This window comes from Equus quagga, chromosome 5 (assembly GCF_021613505.1).
Source record: "Equus quagga isolate Etosha38 chromosome 5, UCLA_HA_Equagga_1.0, whole genome shotgun sequence".
Lineage (NCBI taxonomy): Eukaryota > Metazoa > Chordata > Mammalia > Perissodactyla > Equidae > Equus > Equus quagga.
The window spans coordinates 32,135,537-32,157,458 of record NC_060271.1 but is presented as its reverse complement, the minus strand read 5'-3'; the positions used below and the strand labels follow the sequence as shown (position 1 = coordinate 32,157,458).

General features: G+C 60.7%; 1 protein-coding gene across 1 annotated transcript in view; it reads left to right on the top strand.

The window, feature by feature from the left end:
* The window catches only part of EPHA8 (EPH receptor A8), a 33,307-nt gene extending 11,938 nt beyond the window's left edge, over positions 1-21,369 (top strand). Inside the window, exons 4-17 of the mRNA XM_046662414.1 lie at positions 7,015-7,170; positions 9,279-9,614; positions 13,803-13,927; positions 13,996-14,158; positions 15,375-15,468; positions 16,673-16,740; positions 17,538-17,702; positions 17,873-18,058; positions 18,322-18,383; positions 18,926-19,135; positions 20,157-20,306; positions 20,400-20,590; positions 20,943-21,107; positions 21,255-21,369. Coding sequence (XP_046518370.1) covers positions 7,015-7,170; positions 9,279-9,614; positions 13,803-13,927; positions 13,996-14,158; positions 15,375-15,468; positions 16,673-16,740; positions 17,538-17,702; positions 17,873-18,058; positions 18,322-18,383; positions 18,926-19,135; positions 20,157-20,306; positions 20,400-20,590; positions 20,943-21,107; positions 21,255-21,369 — 2,186 coding nt within the window. The remainder of the gene's footprint in view (positions 1-7,014; positions 7,171-9,278; positions 9,615-13,802; positions 13,928-13,995; positions 14,159-15,374; positions 15,469-16,672; positions 16,741-17,537; positions 17,703-17,872; positions 18,059-18,321; positions 18,384-18,925; positions 19,136-20,156; positions 20,307-20,399; positions 20,591-20,942; positions 21,108-21,254) is intronic.
* The last annotated feature ends 553 nt before the right edge of the window (positions 21,370-21,922 follow it).

The following is a 21,922-nucleotide window of genomic DNA, read 5'->3' as shown; positions in this document are numbered from 1 at the left end:
GGGTGACCCCGTCCGTGGGCAGGGTGGAGACATACTTCTAAGGACCCCTGGGTGATTGAGTACTCTCCTGAGTACTTACTGTGAACTAACTTGTGTCGGGCATTGTTCTAAGCACTTTTCACATATCAACTCATTTAAGCCTCACAACTACCCTATGAAATAGAAAATACTGTCGTTCTGGTTTTATGGATGACTCTAAGGCACAGAGAGACAAAGCAACTTGCCCAAGGTTGCACAGCTAGGAAGTGGCAGAGCTAGGACTTGAACTCAGAAGTCTGGCCTCCAGAGTCCATGCTCAAAACGACTGACCTTCTAGCCCATGGAGTGTGGGGAAGGACAGACCCTGGGTGAGGGTGTGTGGTGTGGGGCCACTGTGGAGGTGTGCGGCAGGGCGCTCAGGGAGCACTGCCCAGGTTGGGTACGTCACTGGGGCACCTGGAGGAGCCTGCCTGTGTTCAGGGGGCGCTTATCCAGTGAGCTGTGGGAGAGGACAGCCAAGGTGCCTGTGAGGGAGGACAGCGGAGAGAGAGACCCTGGTCATGAAGTGGGCTGGCACCTGTCCCCGTGGGGCTGCTGCTGGGGCCCCCACGTCAGACCAGCAGCAGGGCCCAGACCCCAGGCCGTGTGTGCGGGTGTCACAGCTGCACTGTGCCCCGTGTGGGAGTGGGGCAGCCAGGCGCCCTGAGAGCCGGGAACCCTGGGGGAGCTGTGTGGACAGACACCTGGGGCCCCAGCTGTTACTGGTCTCCGCCTGGTTGCCCTCTGCCCTTCCTTGGCCTCCCCAGGGACTGGAAACATGGCAGCTCAGCCCCTCAGGGCAGTGAAGCCTGTTGTTGGGGTCATGAGTTCTCTGGGGGAGGAGGATGTGCCTTTGCGGGGGTCAGAGAGATCCGGGCCTGTCCCCAGGCAGCCTCAGTGAAAACTGGGACAGGGCCCTGTCAGCCCCCAGGAATATCCTCCGAGCTCTGTGGCCCTGAGGCCACAGTCAGAGGGAGCTTCACCCCCCTCAGCTCCATCCCTCTACCACTAGCAGGCAGGACAGGCCCCTTGGTGCTCGCAGGCCGGAGCAGGGCACAGGCTGACCATTTCAGTGATGCACAAGGTGGTGCTCCGGGACCAGGCCCTTCCATCCAGCCCCCAGGCCCTGCCCAGCCCCTCTCTGGGGCTCTCTGGCTTCCTTAAGGAATCTTTCTTCATGCTCCCAGTGGCTGCAAGCCTTCCCCTCTCCTGGACCCTACACCCCAAAGCACCACCTGTGACATTTGCCTCTTTCTGGAGTTGTTGTACCCTCTCTGGCCTCATTTGCCAGGCTTCCCAGGCCTCTAGCCTCTCCTGGGTCCTCTTACAGACATCCCTGACTTTTCAACTTCCCGCTGGGTAATAGTAACGACAAACATCCCTATTGCCTTTACAGCCTGCAAGGGGGTTCCTCACACATCAGTTCATTTGCTCTTTGTAGCAAGGTGGGTATTACAATTCCATTTTACAGAGGGGGAAACTGAGGCTCGAGAGGTAGTGTCGCCTGCTTCGGTCTCACAGCTGCTGAGAGGTGGGGCTGGGACCTGAGTCAGGTCGGTCCGCCTCTGAGCCATGTGTGGGCTTTTCACCCATCCCTGGTCCATCCCCAGCCTCCTTCCCCACCAGAGCTGCCTCCCAACGTCACGTCATGCTCGTGGGGGTAATAAGGTCCCTTAGTGACAATTTTTCGAGTATTTGCCGTGTGCCAGGCACTCTACTCAGCACTTCTTACATGTCACATCAGTTGCTCTTTCTGTTGAGCGTCTGCTGTGTCCCAGGCACGGGGGACGTAGGCACAGGGAGACCCTGCGTTCCGGGAATCCGCGCGGTTTTGCATCCTTCCAGCAGTCCTCTGGCTGGGGATTATGTCTGCATCCTACGGATGCGGAAGTCTGAGGCCCCTCAACTCAGGTAGTGGAGTGGGGATCTGCTGCCCCTGCACCTGACCTGCTTCTCTGCCGCCAGACCCCCTGCAGAGCCCCCCTTACCTCTGACCTGGGGTGACGTTCAAGCAGTCAGTAACTGGTACAGTATAAGCCATGGCAGTCGGGCTGGCCGGCTGGTGGATACCTGCTCAAGGTCAGCCGCTACCCCTGCTCTGGACTTGGCCAGTGAGTGCAGGCCACATGTTTGTCTGTGTGCGCCAAGGTACACTGCCCATGGAGGGGAGACTGGTCCTCCTGATTTCGGGGTCGAGGCCTCACTCAGAGCTCTGGGTCCTGCTCCAGCCTCCCTGTTTAACAGAGGAGGGAAGTGGAGCCCAGAGAGGGAATGCGTCTTGCCCAAGGTCCCACAGCGTGTCAAGGGCAGGACTCAGGTGGAAACCCCAAGGCCTGACAGCTGGACCTCCCGGGGCTGGGAGAGGCCAAGGCCGCTCCCATTTCCTGGTGCTGCTGGCACATTCATAGAAAATAATGGAGAAAAGCCAAAGCAGGGTTAGGGAATTGCAACGTATTTTGAATTTTACATTTAAATCACAATACAGCATCATTATGCCAGTTGCAAGATAATTACAGGTTTTATAAAAAATCTTAATTCATAGGGCACGCAGGCAGTGAGGTTTGGGAGTGGAGTGCCCGTTTTAGGTCGCATGAGGAGAGATTTTTCTCAGCCCTGTCGGTGGAATTCTGTGACTGTCTGTGCGGCCTCCTTTGAGGAAGCAGCACAAACCTGAGGCCTCCACAAGTGGGGTGGGGCCAGCGGTCCTGCCAGGGCCCCATCCCCACCGCCCCCCTGGTGAAGGTGGTGGCCTGAGGATGAGGAGGATGGTGGCCAAGCAGGAGCCAGGAGCGAGTGGGCGGACCTATCTTGGGCTGCCTGAGACGTCCTCTCAGAGCCGTGCCCCCCAGCCCCAACCAGAGGGGGCCTCCTGAGGTCCTGGGGACCCCGGCCGTCTCTGCCGGGTGGTTCCCTCTGAGCACACTGTTGAGGAGAGGAAGCGGGAGGGGGTCCCGGCTTATCCAGCCCTGAACCCCCACTTCCTTCTAGTGATAGGAGAAGAGATCCAGAGCGTGAGACCTGCACAGGGACCAGGCCCACGGTGACAGCTACCGTCCCAGCCGCCAGGCTCCCAGCTTGCTGGTGTTGTCCTCACAGCTCCCCTCAGAAGTGGCCGGGCAGCCCTCTACTTTACAGAGAAGATGATAAAGCCCAGGAGAGGGGACCACCCCAGTCACACGGCTTTTTAGAGGCTTTACCAAGACTGCACCCAGGCCTCAGAGACCCGCAGAAGATTATCAGAGCCATGCGGAGCTAGTCCAGTGTACCAGTGGGGAGACAGAGGCCCAGAGGGGCAAAGTGACTGGCCCAAGGGCACACAGCTAGGACTGGTTGATTGAACCCCAAATTTTCCAACTCCCCAACCGGTAGGCTCCCCACGCCTCACCTTCCTGACCCGGTGACCTCCCCCACCGCTGGCTGCACTGCCCCCCTCACTCCAGAAAGGGGAAGGACCCCTCAGAGTGTCACCCGATGGGGCAGCAGCCCCGAGTCTGCGGTCCCGGTCGCCGTCCTTCCTGTCACCTGGACTCAGAATATAAATCACCCTCGGCGGCCCTAATCATCTTTCTATAAATACCAGAGTCTCATTTTGGAGGGGCGCATGAACGACGAGCTCTTTCGCCTTCCTGACTGTGTTTAAAATCTGATTTAGAATTAATTTCCTTTGGTCGTCCACCGGCGGACACCTTATTTGTCAAATCTTCAGCTCCTCGCGGGGGAGAGGCGAGAGGTGGCTGGGGCCTCCGGCAGCTGCTGGCCTGACAGGCGGCCGGCAAGGTGCCCTCTGCGGGGGGAGCCCCTCCTGGCCGGGGCTGAGGTGCCCGGGCCTCTGGAAGCGCCCCAGGGCGACGGGCAGGGCCGGGCCTAGCCCGGAGCTGCTCCATCTGTCTGGCCCATTAATTCCCGGCTCGCCTCTAGGTCTCCAGGCTCCCCGAGGCCTGGTGATTAGTATTCTTATTAAAGATTATTTTATTTTCATTGCGAGGATTAATCTGGCCTTGACACAGTATAGCCGTGTGGGTATTAGCCAGGCGCGTGAGACGGCCCCCTGGTGAGCCACAGAATGGTGGGGTCTCTGAGCCCCACTGGTGTCGAGAGGCTGGGGGAGGCCCGGCTCCCTCCCGAGGCCCCTCTACCTGTGTGTGCATGGGGACCCCGGGCCGCACCAGCTCCCTGGCCTGTCTCCTCTGCCGACTACAGAGAATTGTACGAGTAGGTGCCGGGCGCTGTCCTGGCCTGACTTCACCTGTGTGCGCTCATGCCCTCCTCCCAAGGGCCCGAGCAGGTGGGTACTGTCATTATCCCCATCATGCAGACGAGGAAACTGAGGCCCAGCAGCTTGCCCAGTGTCCCTTTGGCCAGGTGCAGGGGTCAGACAGGAAAAGGCCCCCAGGCTCCTGCTCCCGAGTGTCTGCTCCTCCCCGATAGGGCTCGACGGTCTGAGCGGTCAGGGACTCATGCGGCTGCTCTGTGGTGCCTCCATCATGCCGGGCATGACACTGAGATGTCACCATGTGTGTTCTGCCTGTCACTACTCTGAGAGCTCCTTGAGAGCAGGACCAGCTCTTAGTTATCCTGGGTCCATAGTAGAAGCACGGGAAATTTGGGTGAAGGAATGAGTGAGAGACAGAATAAGCCAGGGTCCCCGAGATGCTCCTCAGCATGGATCCGATCACGTGAGGAGGATTGCTGTGTCTCCGGTCAACAGCAGGCTCCCCAAATATTTGCCCTCTTCCCCTGCAGCTTCCTGGGCTCTGAATGGAGCTCCTGGGCCGTGCCCCAGGCCTGGGCCTCCCGGGGGCTTCTGGGAGGAGGAGGCAAGATCCCAGTGTGTCAACTAGGAGCCCCCACCACTCCAAGCTCCCAGCCCCCGGTCAGGCCTGAGCCCTCTTGGGGTCTCCCCAGACTCCCCGACAGCTAAGCCCCTCTGCCTGCCTGGTCTCTGAGTCTGTGAAGCAGCTTCAGGGCGTTATCATCTCTCCTGATTTCAGGTTTTCTCTCAAGTTTGTAGAATTTTACAAATTAACCTAATTTTAGCTATTATAATAAAGAGATACGATCAACATCCAAGGAAGAAATGACAAGATGTCTTTTCAATGAAGCTTCTCTCAAGCGCCGAGTTCTCCAGACGGGATTTGTGCAGAGAGACACCCCGAGCTTCCTGGCCGTCCCTCTGTGATTGGGTTCCGTTCCATAGGTGGAGCTGGGAGCCGCCTGGATGGGTGGCGTTGGGTCCTCCTGAACCCCCGGGGTGTCTCTCTGCCCAGAGCAGACAATGGTGGGATTAGCTCAATTTGAAAACTCCCACCAGCATTGACAACTTCTGCCCTGAGCCAGCCCTGGCCCAGACGCCGGGAATTTTGAGAGGAATGAGGCAGCCCTGGGTTTATTCTCAAGGATCTGCCCACAAGGACCTTCTGGTCTAGGAGGAAAGTCGGACACACAGATAAATAAAAGTCTAACCATAGCGTTACAGGTGGTGAGACTGAGCAGGGACTGCAGAAGCGGGGAGAGGAGTAGTGGCTTTTATGTATGTGTGTGTGTGTGTGTGTGCGTGCTCGTGTACACGTGGAGGTGTGGAGAGGTCCAGAAAGACTTCATTGAGGGTATGGTTAAATGAATCTTGAAAGAATTCCACAGGTAGACATAGGAGAAAAGGCAGCCCAGGAAGAAGGCATGGCACATGCAAAGGCCCTGAGGCAGGAAACAACCTGCTGGGTGTGGGGAAACAGGCAATCCTTTAGTTCAACCTGAGGATGGGGCGTGAGAAGTGACACTGAAGGAGGCTGCAGGTGGGTTTTGGTCTCACAGAGAGGGCTTTGAATGCCTGGGTTTATTGTTTAGGCCGTGGGGAGCCCATGAGGGGTTGCACTGTTGGTGATGGAGTCAGATGTGCATCCGGGAGAGTCCTTTAACCTGGAATGTCCCCACTCCCCGCATGGCTGACTCTTCTCCTTGAGGCCACCGCTCAGATAGCCTCTCCTTCTCTGGGAGGGCAGCTCCTCCGCCATTTCCCCTCTGCCACATCTTCTGCTTTATTTCCTTCCTGGAGGTGGGCACAGCCTCGTTCACTGTGTCCCCCTCTGAAACCCCAGATCCTTGACGGCAGAGACCGTGGGGATCTTGTTCGTGGCTGTGTCTCCATCGCCCCAAGCAGCGCCTGGCACAGAGTGGGTGTGCTCAAGTCCAGGTGGAGTAACCAGTGGGTTGGGGGCAGGCTGCCGGCGGGGTTGGAGGCTGCTGCCGTCATGCAGGTGGAGGAGGAAGCAGGTGTGGCAGCGGCTGGAGAGAAGGCCAGATCTGAGACAAGCTGGTCCTAGCCACAGTGGCGGTGACGTGGGGTCCGGGGGGGATGGGAGCCTGTGATCCCTGGATGGTCGGCGTCGCACGGGGAGCTTGTAAAACACAGATTCTTGGGCCCCATCCCTAGTGGCTGCTGGGGGGCCGGGACTGTATTTGTGTAGGGATGTTTCCACGTCCACGCTGTCTGGGAACCACGGGTCTTACCATCTGTGTCCCTTTCCAGTCACATCCCCATTCTCTGTCCGCTTTCATGTCCCACCCAAGGCGCATCCCTGGGGTTTTGGCCCCGCTTTGGTTCTGAGCCTCTTGGCCCCCACCCCCGAGGCTGGTGTCTCACTCAAGGACCAGTGTCCCGTGAAGGACAGAGTCAGGCTGGAGACGGGGCCTGGCTGGGAGGGGCTGTTGCAGGAGAGGCTCTTTCCTGCGCCGACTTTGGGGCCAGGACTCAGGTGTGAGGGTCCCGGCCTCAGCTCTGCCCCCAACTTGCTGTGCAACCAACCCTCTGTAAGTCACAGGCCCTCTCTGCGCTTCAGTCCCTCATCTGCATATGAGGGTAGGACTGGGTGATGCTGAAGCTCTGCACCTCTGTCCTCCCGGGAGACCCCCGAGGAAGCCCTCGGTCAGAGTGAGCCCCGTCCCGGGGCCCGCCGGTGTGGCCTGGCTGGCCCCCCTCAGCTGCCTTCTCCTCCACAGCCTGTGAGCTAGGCTTCTACAAGTCGGCTCCCGGGGACCAGCTCTGTGCCCGCTGCCCTCCCCACAGCCACTCTGCGGCCCCCGCTGCCCAGGCCTGCCGCTGCGACCTCAGCTACTACCGTGCAGCCCTGGACCCACCCTCTGCAGCCTGCACCCGTGAGTACCACCCCCGGACCCCAGCATCCTCGAGGCCCGGGCTGGACCAGGACCCCATGCTTGGTCTCACAGGCCCCAGGGAGCTGGTGCTCTGTGGATGAGTAGGACAAGTGACTCTCTTGGGCCAGGGGCCAGTGTGGGGTAGGGGGTGACTCTGACCCCCCACGATGGCCTTGAGCTCTCTCGGCCCAGCCTCTTGTATGTCACCAGCCATCTTTCCAGGGAAATCCTCCCTTCCCTCCCTGGTCTCTCCTCTCTGCTCCAGGGCAGACGAGAGCCCTTCGCAGCACCAGGTGGCCTTGGCCATCTTCTCATCCAGCAGTAATGCCTGTCCTGGGGACTGGGGTGGGCATGCGGGGGGGTTTCCCCGTGAGGCAAGGGGGACATCAAAGGAGCCATCACTGTCATCCTGGATGAACTGGTAGGATCTGCTGAATGCCAGGAGCTGTCTTGGTGTGTGCGAGGTGTGTGCGTGAGTGTGTACATGGAGTGTGTGTGGTTGCCTGCTTGGATGGCCGCATGCATGTGTCTGATTCTGTGTGCGCCCCAGGAGGCCTACCGCAATCGTGTGACTGTGTGTGTCTGTCTCCTACAGAAGCTGCCTGCAGAGTGTCTGTATGCCTGAGTGTGAGCGTGCGAGTGCTTGTGCCCATGTATGTAAAGGATCCTTAGGGGTGTGTGTGCACATCCGGGTACCTGTAGGGGACTCCTGAGTCCCTGCAGAGCTTGAACGAACCTGCCTGTGAGCTGAGCTTGTGCACGCCTGGCCGTGCAAGGGAGGCCTGTGCTGGAGAGGGTGTGGTGGTGTGCACGCGTGCCCCGTGTACCTGACGGGACGCCCAGGACTCAGGCACCGCGCCTGCAGGGCTGCGTGACTGTCCTGGCGTTCTGCTGACGCGGCCCCTCTGTTGCGTCCCCTCCCCTGGCCTGAAGGGACCTCTCACATTCCCTTCCCGGCCAGGCAGGGGCTGCAGCCAGCTCAGCCTGCCCCGTTTGCCAGCCTTGGGCTCTTGTGGTGGGTGGGGGGTACTTCACACGGTTCTGAATTGCCTGGAATTTGCCCCATCTCCCCCGCCCCCCACCTCCATCACCGCCCAGCCCCAGGTTCCCTGCACAGGGCAGGTGAGGGCCCAGGTGTGTTCACACCACACCCACACGCGCCTGCATGTGCACACACACACACGTAGCATACATTCCCTCCATCCCTGCTCCTTCCACGGCTCTGTCCAGACCTGCGCATCCCCCATGTGGGGCTGGCAGGGCCAGAGAATGGCTGAGTGACCTGGTGACAACCGTGGGCTCCTCAGGCCCAGGGAACCCAGCTCTAAGCTCTAGCGGACACTTGCACTCAGCTGGCTGGACTCTGGTTTCTCTCCAAATGCACCATTCAGTGCCCTAAGCTTCTAGAAATCTGAAGACTGTAGAAGACGAGGCTTTCAGTATTCCATACCCTTCAGATTCTAAGATTCTCTGTGGTGCTGAGATCCTACAATTCTGTTTTCTTAAGATCTAAGACTCCTTCCCTGGGATTTTGAGAGTTGGCGTTCTGAGCCCAGGGGTGCCCCAGCCCCCAGCCCCACCCCTCTCTCCAAAGTCCTCTTGCTGCCGGGACTGGGGCTCCCGTCGGTGGGGGAGGGCGCTCAGGGCCACGGAGATGCCTCTGGGCTGCCTGGCACCTCCACTTCACTCTAGCAAAGTGCTCAGTGGCATTTACAGTAAATCCAGCACGGAGGGTCAAGGTGGAGTGTGGGACACAAACAACTGGGGCATTTCACACCCAGCCTGGCTACCCAGGGCTGTGCAGTCTCTGCCCCCATCTCTGGATGAAAACTCTGGGGAGCACAAACCCCGAGACCCCTGTGGTCCTGCGGGGGTGGGGGTGGGAGGTTAGGTAACTGTGCCCAGACTCTGACACTGTGGTCCCAGTCTGATGGCAGAGACACTGCCTCTACCTTCGGGGAGCTTCCAGAGGATGGAGTAGGCGTGACCTCATTCTTAGGGAGCCCCACATATGGTAGGGGAGCCACAGCCCTTCTCTGGTCTCATGGGAGGAGACTGGACCCACTCGCATAAATGCCCTCCACCCCTCCCATCATTCTCTGCTCCAGGGCCACCCTCGGCACCCGTGAATCTGATCTCCAGTGTGAATGGGACGTCCGTGACACTGGAGTGGGCCCCTCCCCTGGACCCGGGTGGCCGCAGTGACATCACCTACAACGCCGTGTGCCGCCGCTGCCCCTGGACACTGGACCACTGCGAGACGTGCGGGAGTGGCACCCGCTTCGTGCCGCAGCAGACGAGCCTGGTGCAGGCCAGCCTGCTGGTGGCCAACCTTTTGGCCCACATGAACTACTCCTTCTGGATCGAGGCCGTCAACGGCGTGTCCGACCTGAGCCCCGAGCCCCGCCGGGCCGCCGTCGTCAACATCACCACGAACCAGGCAGGTAGGCAGAGACCCCTGTCCCAGCTTCCCCAGGGAGGGCCCCTGCCCTCCCAGGCATCAGAGCTTGGCCATGGGCTGGCTGAGGCCCTCCAGGCGGTTCCCGCCTTTCCTGGCCGTGTCCTGCTCACCAGGACTCAGAGCTGCAGGCCTCAGGAGAGTAGACCACGTCCTGGAAGTGGGAGGAATCCAGAAGCACAGAGGCAGGCTAGCGTGCCATCGCAGGCCTGGGTTCCAGAACTTTCTCTGCCTGTTTCCTTCCTGGTGCAATGGGAGTAATAGTACCTACCTCAGGTACTGTTGTGAGGCTGAAATGATGGAAATGAAAATGCTTAGCCCAGCACCTGGCCCGTGCTGCAGGCTCGATAAACGTCATTAGAAAAAGAAAATAATTCTGATTATCGTTTTCCAGAACAGCTGCCACTGCTGCCCCTGGGATGGCTTTGGTTGCACTGGTTTGGACAACAGCCATTTCTCTCTCTGTTTCTAGCCAGTCGTTGGCCTGAATTGAGCCCCTGGAACCTCTTGTTTCCAAATTCTGGTGGGTCCTGCCCGTCAAGGGACAGCCTGTCCCCAGAGCCCACCGCGGGCAGCTTCCCCATTAACAGCCACCCTGGCACATGCCCTGGACCCCTCCAGCTCCTCACCTCCGTCTCCTCCCCACACCACGCAGGCCTGGCCCAGCAGACACTATTCCCACCATGTCACAGAGGAGGAAACTGAGGCGCAGAGAGCCACCCAGTGTCACCGCATAGGAAGTGGCAGAGCCAGGATTCGAACCCAGGTCTGTCTCACTCCCAAGTGACGCAGGCCTCCCGCCTCTGAGCCCAGGGCTCTCCCACCCCGATGCCAGGGCTCCATCCACTCAGGAGATTCATCTGGCCAGCAGGCGTGGGGCACCCGCTGAGTCCCATCTCTGTCCTCGTTGATGGGGACACCGTGAGGAGTCGACCTGTGTGCCCGGTTTTCAGGGAACTGCCTCACCTACTTCCTAGGGTGACTGAGGCAGGTGGCTGGCTGGCCGGGGGTAGGGTGGAGCAGAGAACCCAGCAGCATTCAGACACCAGTCGCTGTGCTCCGTCATATAAAGAGACCCTCCCTGAACCCACTCTCCCTTCCAGCCCCCCACCCATTTCTCTTCACATGAACACGCCCCAAAGAGCTGTCTGCGCTCGCCACGTCTGCATCCTCTCCTCTGTGGGCCTCTCCATGCAGCTCCAGTCTGGCATCTTCCCCCGCTGCTTGTCCACAGAAAGTCAACATGCCCACGTGGCCACGTCCGGCGGGCACTTCTCCCTGCTCTTCCTTCCTCCTCCTCGGACACTTTTCTCTTGCCTTCCATGCCCCGCCTGCCCGCGCTTCCTGTCTGCTGGTCTGGCCTGTCCTTCTCCGTGTCTGTCAGCCCCTGCTCTCTAGGCAACCTCAAGATGCTGGAGGACCCGCCTCTCTTCCCTGTGTACTCAGGTTCACCTTTCCTGAGCAGCCTCATCAGGGTCCGGGGCTTTGAATCCCACCTTCGTGCTGACATCCCCAAATGAATGGCACCACCACAGACCTCTCCCCGAGATGCAGCCACCTGCTCCTGTGTCCACTCGGATGTCTTTTAGATGAACAGCCCCCCAAACCTGCACCTCCCACAGGCCCCTCATCTCAGGACACGACCCCACCATTCCTGGGGTTACTCAAGCCTCAAACCCAGTTGTCCTCCTTGACTCTCTCAGCCACATCCATCCACCAGCCAGCCCTGCTCGGTGTGCCTCAAGCATCACCACCTCCACACTCGGTACCCACCCGGCGTCTCTCTTAGCTTGGGTTTCTGTAACAAAGTACCGCAGACAGGGGCTTAAACCACAGAGGTTTTCTGCTCACAGTTCTAGCAGCTGGCTGGCCAAGACCAAGGTGCCGGCCGCTGTGGTTCCTGGTGAGAACTCTCCTCCTGGCATGTGGTCAGCTGCTTTCTCCCAGGGTCCTCACATGGCAGAGAGAGAGAGAACTCTCTGGCTTCTCTTCTTAGAAAGGCACTCATCCCACCGGGAGAGCCCCACCCTCATGACCTCATCTGAACCTGATCACCTCCCTAGGGCTCCAGCTCCAAACGCCATCACACTGGGGGGTAGGGCTTCAGTATATGGATTTGCAGGGGGACACAGTTCAGTCCATCGCACCGTCCACGTCCCCATCACGTATTGCGTGGACAACCACAGGCGCCCCTCCCACTTTGCCCCCTGACTCCTTCTCACACCACATCCGGAATGAGCTTTAAAAATGTAAGTGAGATCAGGTCCTCCGTGAGCCGTTTAAAGCTCCATCCTCAGCTGACACAGTTCAGACCCTCCCGGGGCTGGGGGGACCCACGGGACCTGCCCTGCCCACCGCTGCAGCCTCTCCCCATCCACTCTCGCCTGGCTCCCTCCCTTCCAGCCACACTGGCCACCAGTCCCCATCCTTGAACGCACCAAGCCCTTCCCCACCCCGGGCCTTGGCCTTGCTTCTCCATTGGAGTGTCCCGCTCCTCCTGGGACGTTCCCGTGAGTGGCTCCTTCAGTCCTCAGTTCGGCTGTCACCCCACCTCAGGGAGGCCCACCCTGACCACCCCAGCTAAAATGGCCCATTTCTCTCCCGGCCCCCTGTGTCTGTATGGTCCTCTCCATCGCAGCACCCTCGTCATTCTTCAGGGCTCTTAACCAACCTGTATTTACGCGTTGACTTGTTTTCTTATTTACTTTCCGTCTCTCTTACCAGACTGTAAGCTCCTTGAGGGCTGTCCTGGTCACTGCAGTGTCCCCGGGTCCCAGCCCAGTGCCCGGCATGTGGCATTCAGGATACACTAGGGGGAGCTGGGTGTCTGGGGCAGACAGCAGCCCTGAGCAAACCGGTGCCTCCGCCCTCAGAGACCACTTGCCCCTCCCCCCTCCCCCACCGCTTCCCCCCAACCACCTGCTCCTTGGAGCCCTCTCAGGTGCCCTGTTTCCCTCCTGCCTCTGAGCCCGGTCTCCCTCTGTCTGCCCCTGTGTCACAGCACCTCTTGCCTTGGAAATTTGGGGGTTTTTAAGAGGCGCCCACATATCCCTGGCCCTGGTGTGTGCTGCTCACATAGATGGTCGTATCTGATCCTCACCTCCTCCTGGCACGTGGTGCCTGCTACCTTCACCTTCTGGATGGGAAACTGCCACCCAGGGACAGTCATGGTCCCAGGCATGAAGGGAAGGGCCTGTTGTGAACCCAGACCTGATTCCCAGGCTGTGGGATCTCCCCTGCGCCACCCCCTCCAGCTTAACTCTGGAATTACTTGTTAATTTTTCATGTCGAAGTCATCCAGCAACACTTATTGGGGCACCTACTGTGTGCAGTCCCTGCCTGCAGGGACACGGGAGGTGTGGGTCAGAGAGTAGAACTCGGGTTGGGCAGGGGAAAGAGGAGGGCTGCGGGCTGGAGGGGCCGGGAGGAGGGCGTCCTGCGGGCGGTTCCTCAGTTTGCCTTTGCCTGGGTCTCTCTCTGGGGGGTGGGGGGGGGCGGGGGTGGATCATTGCACTGAACGCAGGAGGGAGGGAGGGAATGGATGCATCAGTGAGTGAGTGAGGGGGCGAATGGGTGGCCTAGTGTGACACGAGAATACATGAGCTCAGATGGGCCCCCGGCTCAGCTCAGTCCCTTCCCTAAATGTCCAGAGTCCTACCCCCAAAACCCAGGCAGTGAGAGTGTAGTTCTTTCCATCCTCCCTGTCCCGTCTCCTCTGCTTCCTCCTTCCTCAGCCTCTCCTGACAGCCTGCCCCACACGGGACCCTGGGCTGGGGGTGGGAGACGTGGAGCTAGAGACCTCAGGTGATGGGGCCCAGGGTGGACAAGAGCAGCTGCTTAATGGGGCGGGTGTGGTCCAGCATGCTTCCCGTGGATGGGCCTGGCCAGAGAGGAGGAGGAGGCAGTGAAGCTGGGGCTGCCAGGCCTCATCTGGGTCAAGCCAACCCCAGCATCTCAGACCAGAGCCAGGCTGTGCCGACCCCCGGTGACTGACCAAGGCAGTGGCCAGTGATTTTGCAGGAGGAGTGGAGGGTGCTGGCTCTCCAGGGCAGGGGCAGGACAGTCGGCAAGACGGAGCATGGCCCGAGCTGGGATCCCTGTTCAGGGCCCTGGGAAGGGGGACAGAGGCCAGTCCCCATGGTTGCCTGTCTGACTGCGTGGCCTCCTTCCCTAGCCCCGTCCCAGGTGGTGGTGATCCGCCAGGAGCGGGCGGGGCAGACCAGTGTCTCGCTGCTGTGGCAGGAGCCCGAGCAGCCCAATGGCATCATCCTGGAATACGAGATCAAGTACTATGAGAAGGTACTGCGGGGCGTGAGCGAGGGGGGGGCCAGGTGGGCAGGCCTTGGCTGACCGCCCTCCCATGGCAGGACAAGGAGATGCAAAGCTACTCCACCCTCAAGGCTGTCACCACCAGGGCCACCGTCTCGGGCCTCAAGCCGGGCACCCGCTACGTGTTCCAGGTCCGAGCCCGCACCTCTGCAGGCTGCGGCCGCTTCAGCCAGGCCATGGAGGTGGAGACCGGGAAACCCCGTGAGTGCCAGGAGCGGGGAGGCCGCGGGAGCTGGGCAGGGCCGGGTGCCAGGGCCCTGGTGGTCAGAGGAGGGGAACTGTGCTAGCTGAGCTGGCGGCTGTGGTGGATCAGCATATTTACAGGAGAAAAACCAAGGCTCAGAGAAGGAAAGGTACTTGCCTGATGTGGCAGAGCTGGGAACAGCGTGTCAGCCGCTGGCTTTTGCTGAGTGTCAGTGTGACTTGCAGGTATCACGAGGACAACCTCATAACCATCCCAGAGACCCTCTATCGAGTTGGCATTACCCACAGCCCCATTTTGCAGACAAGGAAAATGAGGGTCAGAGCAGTAAAGTGAATTGCCCAAGGTTACCCAGCAAAGCAGGATTTGAACGCGGACATTCTAGGGACAAATTCCGTGCCCCTTCCCCAGGATCATCCTGCCCCCGGCCTCCGAACAGAGGTTCTCAGTGTGTTCCAGGACCAGCAGCCTCGGCCTCACCTGGGAGCTCCCAGAAATGCTGATTCTCAGGCCCACCCCAGACCTTCTGAATCAGAGGCCCTGGGAGGGGGTGGGGGGGCAGCAGTTTAGGTTTATCAAGCCTGCAGCGGGATTCTGAGGTGCGTTCCAGCTTGAGAACCCCGGCCCCATCTCCAGCCAATGAGGTCTTCTATCCTTGGGCACCCTCTGATAGAGGGTTCCAGGCTGTGTTCTCGACCCTGCTCCCCTGGCACCCGTGGCTTGTGGGTCTCAGGTGCTCCTCGGTCTGACACCATGTGGAGACTGCCCAGGTGGGAATCCTGCCCCACTCCATCCCATGTCCTGTGTGACCTTGAGCAAATTCCTTGAGTTCTCTGAGCCTCCGTTTTCTCATCTGAAAACTGAGCTAATACTGGGACCTCCCTGGATGGGTGTGGGGAGCAGCCACGGAGACTGAACTGAGCTCTCGGCACACTCAGCTTTGTTACTGTTGGGATAACAGGCAGGCCAGGCGTTTTCTGACTCACATTACAGATGAGAAAACTGAGGCTCAGAGAAGTCCAGTGACTCTCCCCAGGTCACACAGTCTCAGGAAGTGGTGGCACCGGGTTGGGAAGCCAGGAAGCCTGGGGCAGCAGGGGCTTGAAGGACAGGCTCAGTAGAGAGGGGGCTGGGGGCAGAGGAGGGGGTGCCTGTGTGCTGGCTCTGGGCTGGCTCACAGCTGAGCGGCTGCCCTTGATCTGGTGTCCCCCGCAGGGCCCCGCTATGAAACGCGGACCATCGTCTGGATCTGCCTGACGCTCATCACAGGCCTGGTGGTGCTTCTGCTCCTGCTCATCTGCAAGAAGAGGTGGGTGGTCTGGCCCCAACCCCCGGGCTCTCCTCTGGAGCGCTGTGTCACCCGCCTGCCCCCGCCCTGTGCCTGGAGCAGGGCTCACTCACACATCCACCTGCTCTTCCTTCCTCCTCCTCGGACACTTTTCTCTTGCCTTCCATGCCCCGCCTGGCCCCACTTCCCGTCGGCCTGTCTGGCCTGTCCTTCTCCGTCTCTGTCAGCCCCTGCTTTCTAGTCAACCCAGGGAGGCTCGGGGACCTGCCTCTCTTCCCTGTGTACTCAGGTCCACCTTTCCTGAGCGGCCTCATCAGGGTCCAGGGCTTTGAATCCCACCTTCGTGCTGACATCCCCAAATGTATGGCACCACCACACACCTCTCCCTGAGATGCAGCCACCCACTCCTGTGTCCACTCGGATGTGTTTTAGTAAACAGCCCCCCAAACCCACACACCCCACAGGCCCCTCATCTTAGGACACAGCCCCACCATTCCTGGGGTTACTCAAGCCCCAAACCCAGTTGTCCTCCTTGACTCTCTCAGCCACATCCATCCACCAGCCAGCCCTGCTCGGGCTCCTTCGAGCATCACCACCTCCATCTCATTTAATCCTAATGACACTCCAGGGATGCAGAGATTCTGACCTCTTTTTGCAGGTGAGCGTATTGGGGATCAGAGAGGTTAGGCTGCTTCAGCCAGATAGAAGCCAGAACTGGGACAGGAGCCCAGGTCTGTCACAGCCAAAGACCATGCTCTGGGTCACTCTCCCCTCCCCTGCTCCGTTCCAGAGGGAGGAGGGCCTGGGATACTGGCTCAGTGCAGGCTTAGGATCCCAGATGGCGAGAATGAAGGATCATCCAATAGATGGAGAAACTAAGGCCCAGGGAAGGGAAGGGGTTTGTCAGTGTCACACAGCAGGCTTGGCATCAGAAGCCTCATCTCCTAACCCCTCCACCAGGGATGGTCTCCTGTGAAACAGGGCTAATGATGCCACAGACTTTGTAAATTGTAAGTGTCTGTAAATGTCAAGGATGTCGCAGCTCAGCTGGGTTGAGAGCCTGAGAGCGAGGACTCCCCCTGCAGGGGCAGGTGCTGGGGTGGCAGGCGCTGACCTGAAGGGGGAGAGGAGTAGAAGGGAGGGGTCCTGACTTGTCCCTGCGTGGGGTCAGGGCTGGGGCGAGGGGCGGTCTGGCCTCGGGCAGAACCGTGCCCCTCCTCCCCAGGCACTGCGGCTACAGCAAGGCCTTCCAGGACTCAGACGAGGAGAAGATGCGCTATCAGAACGGGCAGGGTGAGTGCGGGGGCCCGGCATCTGGGGGCAAAGAGGAGGTCACGGCGGGGCCACTGCTGGTCTGGGGATGGCAGAGGTAGGAAGGAGCAAGGTGCCCACAGAAAAGACCAGAGCCCTAGAGATGGACAGCAGGATGTCACAAGACTGGAGACCCCAGAGCTGTTCACCTTTCCTGGGTTCGCAGACCCCACTGAGGATGCTGGAGACCTTCTCCCGGGAAATGCCCTGATGTGTGCACTCACACACAATTTTGCAGACAGTCTTCTCGGGGGGAGTCATACAGTCTTGGACAAGAACCCCTGCTACAGAGAGCTTTTTAAGGACCCAGCAGAGCCCTGAAAATGAGGCAAATATGGGGATGTCTACCTCCACACCCACTTTGCCCATGGAGACAGTAGTATCGGTCGTGGTACTGATGCCCGCTGAGCCTGAATGCAGCCCGAGGATCCCGCGTCACACGGTCTTCTAGAGAGCCACTCCCAGTCCATCTACCTTGGCACTTGTGATGAAACCTTTTTTGCCACATTCCTACCTCAAAACAATTTGGAAAGATCTTAAGGACTCTAGAAGTGACCCTAGAAAATGACAGACACTCTCAGAACTCACTGGAGACCCCAAAGTCCCCTAGAGACCCCACGGCTACTTCATAGAGACCCTACTTTCATTTGGCGAACTCTTATTGGGCGCCTACTGTTTGCCACCATATCCTGAGATTCCCAGAGACACGCCTCACCCCACCCCAGACCCTTCCCAGGCCCGGGAACCCAGCTGACAGCCCTTCTCTCCTGGCCCCTCAGCACCCCCACCCGTCTTCCTGCCCCTGCACCACCCCCCGGGGAAGATCCCGGAGCCCCAGCTCTGTGCGGAACCCCACACCTATGAGGAGCCGGGCCGGGCGGGCCGCAGTTTCACCCGAGAGATCGAGGCCTCCAGGATCCACATTGAGAAGATCATCGGCTCTGGTGAGCTTCCCGGGCGGTGGGGCTGGGGCCATCACGAGGGGCTTCCCAGGCAGCGGGAGAGGGGAGCGGAGGAGCCTGGCATGGGTGTGTGGGAGGAGGCTGGGGGGGTTCAGGGCAAGGGGAGGAGGGACCCACCACCCTCCCCGGCCTGCCCCACTCGGGGTCCACAGGAGAATCCGGGGAAGTCTGCTACGGATGGCTGCGGGTGCCGGGGCAGCAGGACGTGCCCGTGGCCATCAAGGCCCTCAAAGCCGGCTACACGGAGAGACAGCGGCGGGACTTTCTGAGTGAGGCATCCATCATGGGGCAGTTTGACCACCCCAATATCATCCGCCTTGAAGGCGTCGTCACCCGTGGTAGGTGCCAGGCGAGGGCAGCCTCACCTGAGGGCCCCTCCTGTCCAGCATGGGCCTCTGGGGCCCTCCCTGGACCACCCTGCTCTGCCGGTACCCCCGGCTCAGGTCCCTGGGTGATTCAGGTGGGGAGGAGAAGCCCAGGCTCCCTGGGGCCCTCAGTACTCGCCCAGCTCCTGGCAGCTCATCAGGGGGCGTGTTCCTGGGGTCTCTGATATAGCAGGCCTGATCCCCCAAGAGCCACCCACGCCCCATCCCCTCCCCAGGCCGCCTGGCAATGATCGTGACGGAGTACATGGAGAATGGTTCCCTGGACGCCTTCCTGAGGGTGCGTGCCCCGCCCCCTTTCACGTGGGCTCGGGGAGGGCCATTCAGTCCGGGCGCTGGGAGACAGTGGCAGGCCTCCAACACCCCCGGAGCTTGGACCCGACAGCCCTGGGGAGGGGGATCAGGTGTAGGGGGTCCTAAGGATCAGCCAATCAGACTGCCTCTCAGCCCCCATCCCGTTAGAGTTGCCCTGCTGCACGGGTCCCGCTGCCCTGCACACAGGCTAAGCGGGTGCTCTGTGGGGACCCAGGGCCTCCGCAGCTGGGAGGTATGGTGGGTGTGGCAGAAATCACTGGATTCCCAGCCCCCGCCCTGCCTTTTATTCGCTGGGTGCTCTTAGGCACAGGGCTTAACCTCTCTGAGCCCCCATTTGTCCTTCTGCAAAATGGATGAGCAGCCATCGCTGCCCCACCTGCCTCTCAGGGTTGCTCCGAGTGTAAACGAGGCCGTGAGCCCGACCGTGAGCAGGACCCTGCTTCCTACGAGTGAGACACTTTGCGGGCTGCTCGGAGCCTTGCTGAAGCTGAGCCGTGTCCCCCGCAGACACACGATGGGCAGTTCACCGTCATGCAGCTCGTGGGCATGCTCAGAGGCGTGGCCGCCGGCATGCGCTATCTCTCCGACCTGGGCTACGTGCACCGCGACCTGGCCGCCCGCAACGTCCTGGTGGATGGCAACCTGGTCTGCAAGGTGTCCGACTTCGGGCTCTCGCGGGTGCTGGAGGACGATCCCGACGCCGCCTACACCACCACGGTGCGCAGCCCGCTCCACCTTCCGATGGACCCAGGGAGGGCACGGGAGGGCTCCCCCAGGTCGTCGAGTGAAGCTGGCCGTTTCTAGGCTGCCTTCCACCTGGGGCGAGCCCTCCCTCTGCTCTGCACCTCAGTGTCCCCTCTGGGGAATGGGAGCCACCTTTCCTGCCTTCCCTCCGTCACCTGGGGAGACACCAGGGCTGGTCCCCACCGTCACTCACTCGCGGGAGATTTGGGGAGAATTGGCATCTCTCTGAATCAGGTCGATTCCACATCTGTCTCTAAGGTCGGGTAAAAACCAGTGTTTTCAACACGTGTTCCGTGGAGACTTGGGCTTCTCTCAAGGTGCCTGGGAGCTGCCTTACAGGGGGCGGCCGAGTGGACGGGGCTCTGGCTTCACCGCCTGCCTCAACCGGAACCTTCCCTGTGGAGCCACTGACCCTCTGAATAAGGTTTCACTTAGAGAAAGGATTTTGTGACCAAAAAAAAAGGAAGAAGAAGAGGAAGGGGGCCAGCCCGGTGGCGCAGGGGTTAAGTGCGCATGTTCCGCTTCTCGGCGGCCCGGGGTTCACCGGTTCGGATCCCGGGTGCGGACATGGCACCACTTGGCAAGCCATGCAGTGGCAGGCATCCTACATAGAAAGTAGAGGAAGATGGGCATGGATGTTAGCTCAGGGCCAGTCTTCCTCAGCAAAAAGAGGAGGATTGGCAGCAGATGTTAGCTCAGGGCTAATCTTCCTCAAAAAAAAAAAAAGAAAAAGAAGAAGAAGAAGGAAAAGGAGGAGGAGTCAGGAGCCATTGGCCCATTCCCGCACTCTGTGCTGGCTGGCGCATCGGCTGCTGGCCCTTTCCTGAGCGTCCGCTGTGCCGGGCTTCACACGCGTCCTCCCGTTTGTGCTCACGGCAGCTCGTGAGCCGCTCTCCCCATCAGAACAGGCCCTGGAGGGTGGGAGCAGGACCCTGGTGCTCCGCTCCCTGGCTCGGGCTGCGGAGGAGCCCTCACAGACCCACGTCCATCGCAGGGCGGGAAGATCCCCATCCGCTGGACGGCCCCTGAGGCCATCGCCTTCCGGACCTTCTCCTCGGCCAGCGACGTGTGGAGTTTTGGTGTGGTCATGTGGGAGGTGCTGGCCTACGGGGAGAGGCCCTACTGGAACATGACCAACCGTGACGTGAGCTCGGGGCCCTGGCTGGGCAGAGACGGGGGTTGGGGGGGCCTTGGAGGGGCGGACAGCCTCCAGCCCAGCGCCGTGCCCGCTCCCCAGGTCATCAGCTCTGTGGAGGAGGGGTACCGCCTGCCTGCACCCATGGGCTGCCCCCGCGCCCTGCACCAGCTCATGCTCGACTGTTGGCACAAGGACCGGGCCCAGCGGCCTCGCTTTTCCCAGATCCTCAGTGTCCTCGATGCCCTCATCCGGAGCCCTGAGACTCTCAGGGCCACGGCCACTGTCAGCAGGTGCCTGGCGCCCACCCAAGCTCTGCCCAAGCCTGGCTGCCTTCCCAGCATTGCCCCAGATAAGGCCCGGGCTTAGTCCAGACCGTGACCCCTGGACCAGACCCAGCCTGGGCCCTGGACCCCTGTCCATCCTAGACCCCTGACCCCTGCCTGGGCCCCTGATCCCTGCCTGGGCGCCCGACCCCTGCCTGCCTGGGCCTTCCTTGGCCCTCTCCTTCCAGGCCTGGGATCCCGGCCCTCATACCCCTTGCCCACTGCTGAGCCCGGATGGAGGCTGAGGGTGGCTATGCCCAGGGTCCCCAAGGAAGGCAAAGGCCTGGCAGGCCACTCACCAAGGGCCCCTGTGCCTCAGGTGCCCGCCCCCCGCCTTTGCCCGGAGCTGCTTTGACCTCCGAGGGGGCAGCAGGGGCCTCACCGTGGGGGACTGGCTGGACTCCATCCGCATGGGCCGCTACCGGGACCACTTCGCTGCTGGTGGCTACTCCTCTCTGGGCATGGTGCTGCGTATGAACGCTCAGTGAGTGGGAGGGTGGGGGTGGTCCCCGGGGGGTGGGGCAGGGGGAGAGGGCAGAGGGCCAGAGGCAGAGCCGCTGAGGAGTTGGCAGCTTCGGGGGATGGGTATGCCCCCCAGGTCAACCTGGTCAGCACCCTGCTTCCCCCACAGGGACGTGCGTGCTCTGGGCATCACCCTCATGGGCCACCAGAAGAAGATCCTGGGCAGCATCCAGACCATGAGGGCCCAGCTGACCAGCACCCAGGGGCCCCACCGGCACCTCTAACCCAAGGCCAGTGGGGCCTGGGCAGCACCCAGGCCAGCTCCAGGTCCAGGAGGACTTGCACGGCTGACCAGTGGTCGAGGCAGCCCCAGGCCTCTGTCCCTCCTCTCAGGCGCCAGGAGGCCAAGGGCTCCATGGCAGGATGTGGAGTGATCAGGGGTCAGGCTGCCTGCAAAGGGGCCTTGGGTGCCCAGTGTGGCCGGGACACCCGCCCCAGGGCAGAGGGCCCTCGCCTTCCCAGACGCTGGGACCTCAGCACCACCGAGCCCACACCCTGCCTCTGTGTGCGTGTGTGCGTGCCTGTGTGTTTGTGTGCTCTTGTGCTGTAGGGGTGTGTTCTCACGAGGTCGTGGTGACCTGTGTGAACGTGTGTGTGTGTGTGTGTGTGCGCATGTCCATCGGTCAGGTCCCAGCATGGATGTGTACCAGTTACGCTGCGCGTGCTTATCCATGAAGACTGGGGGCACATATGCGTGACCGTGAGTGGCATGTCGTGAAGGAGGATGCGTGTTACAAGCCTGTGGGCAGAGAACTCCGTGTGGCGCTGCCCATGGAA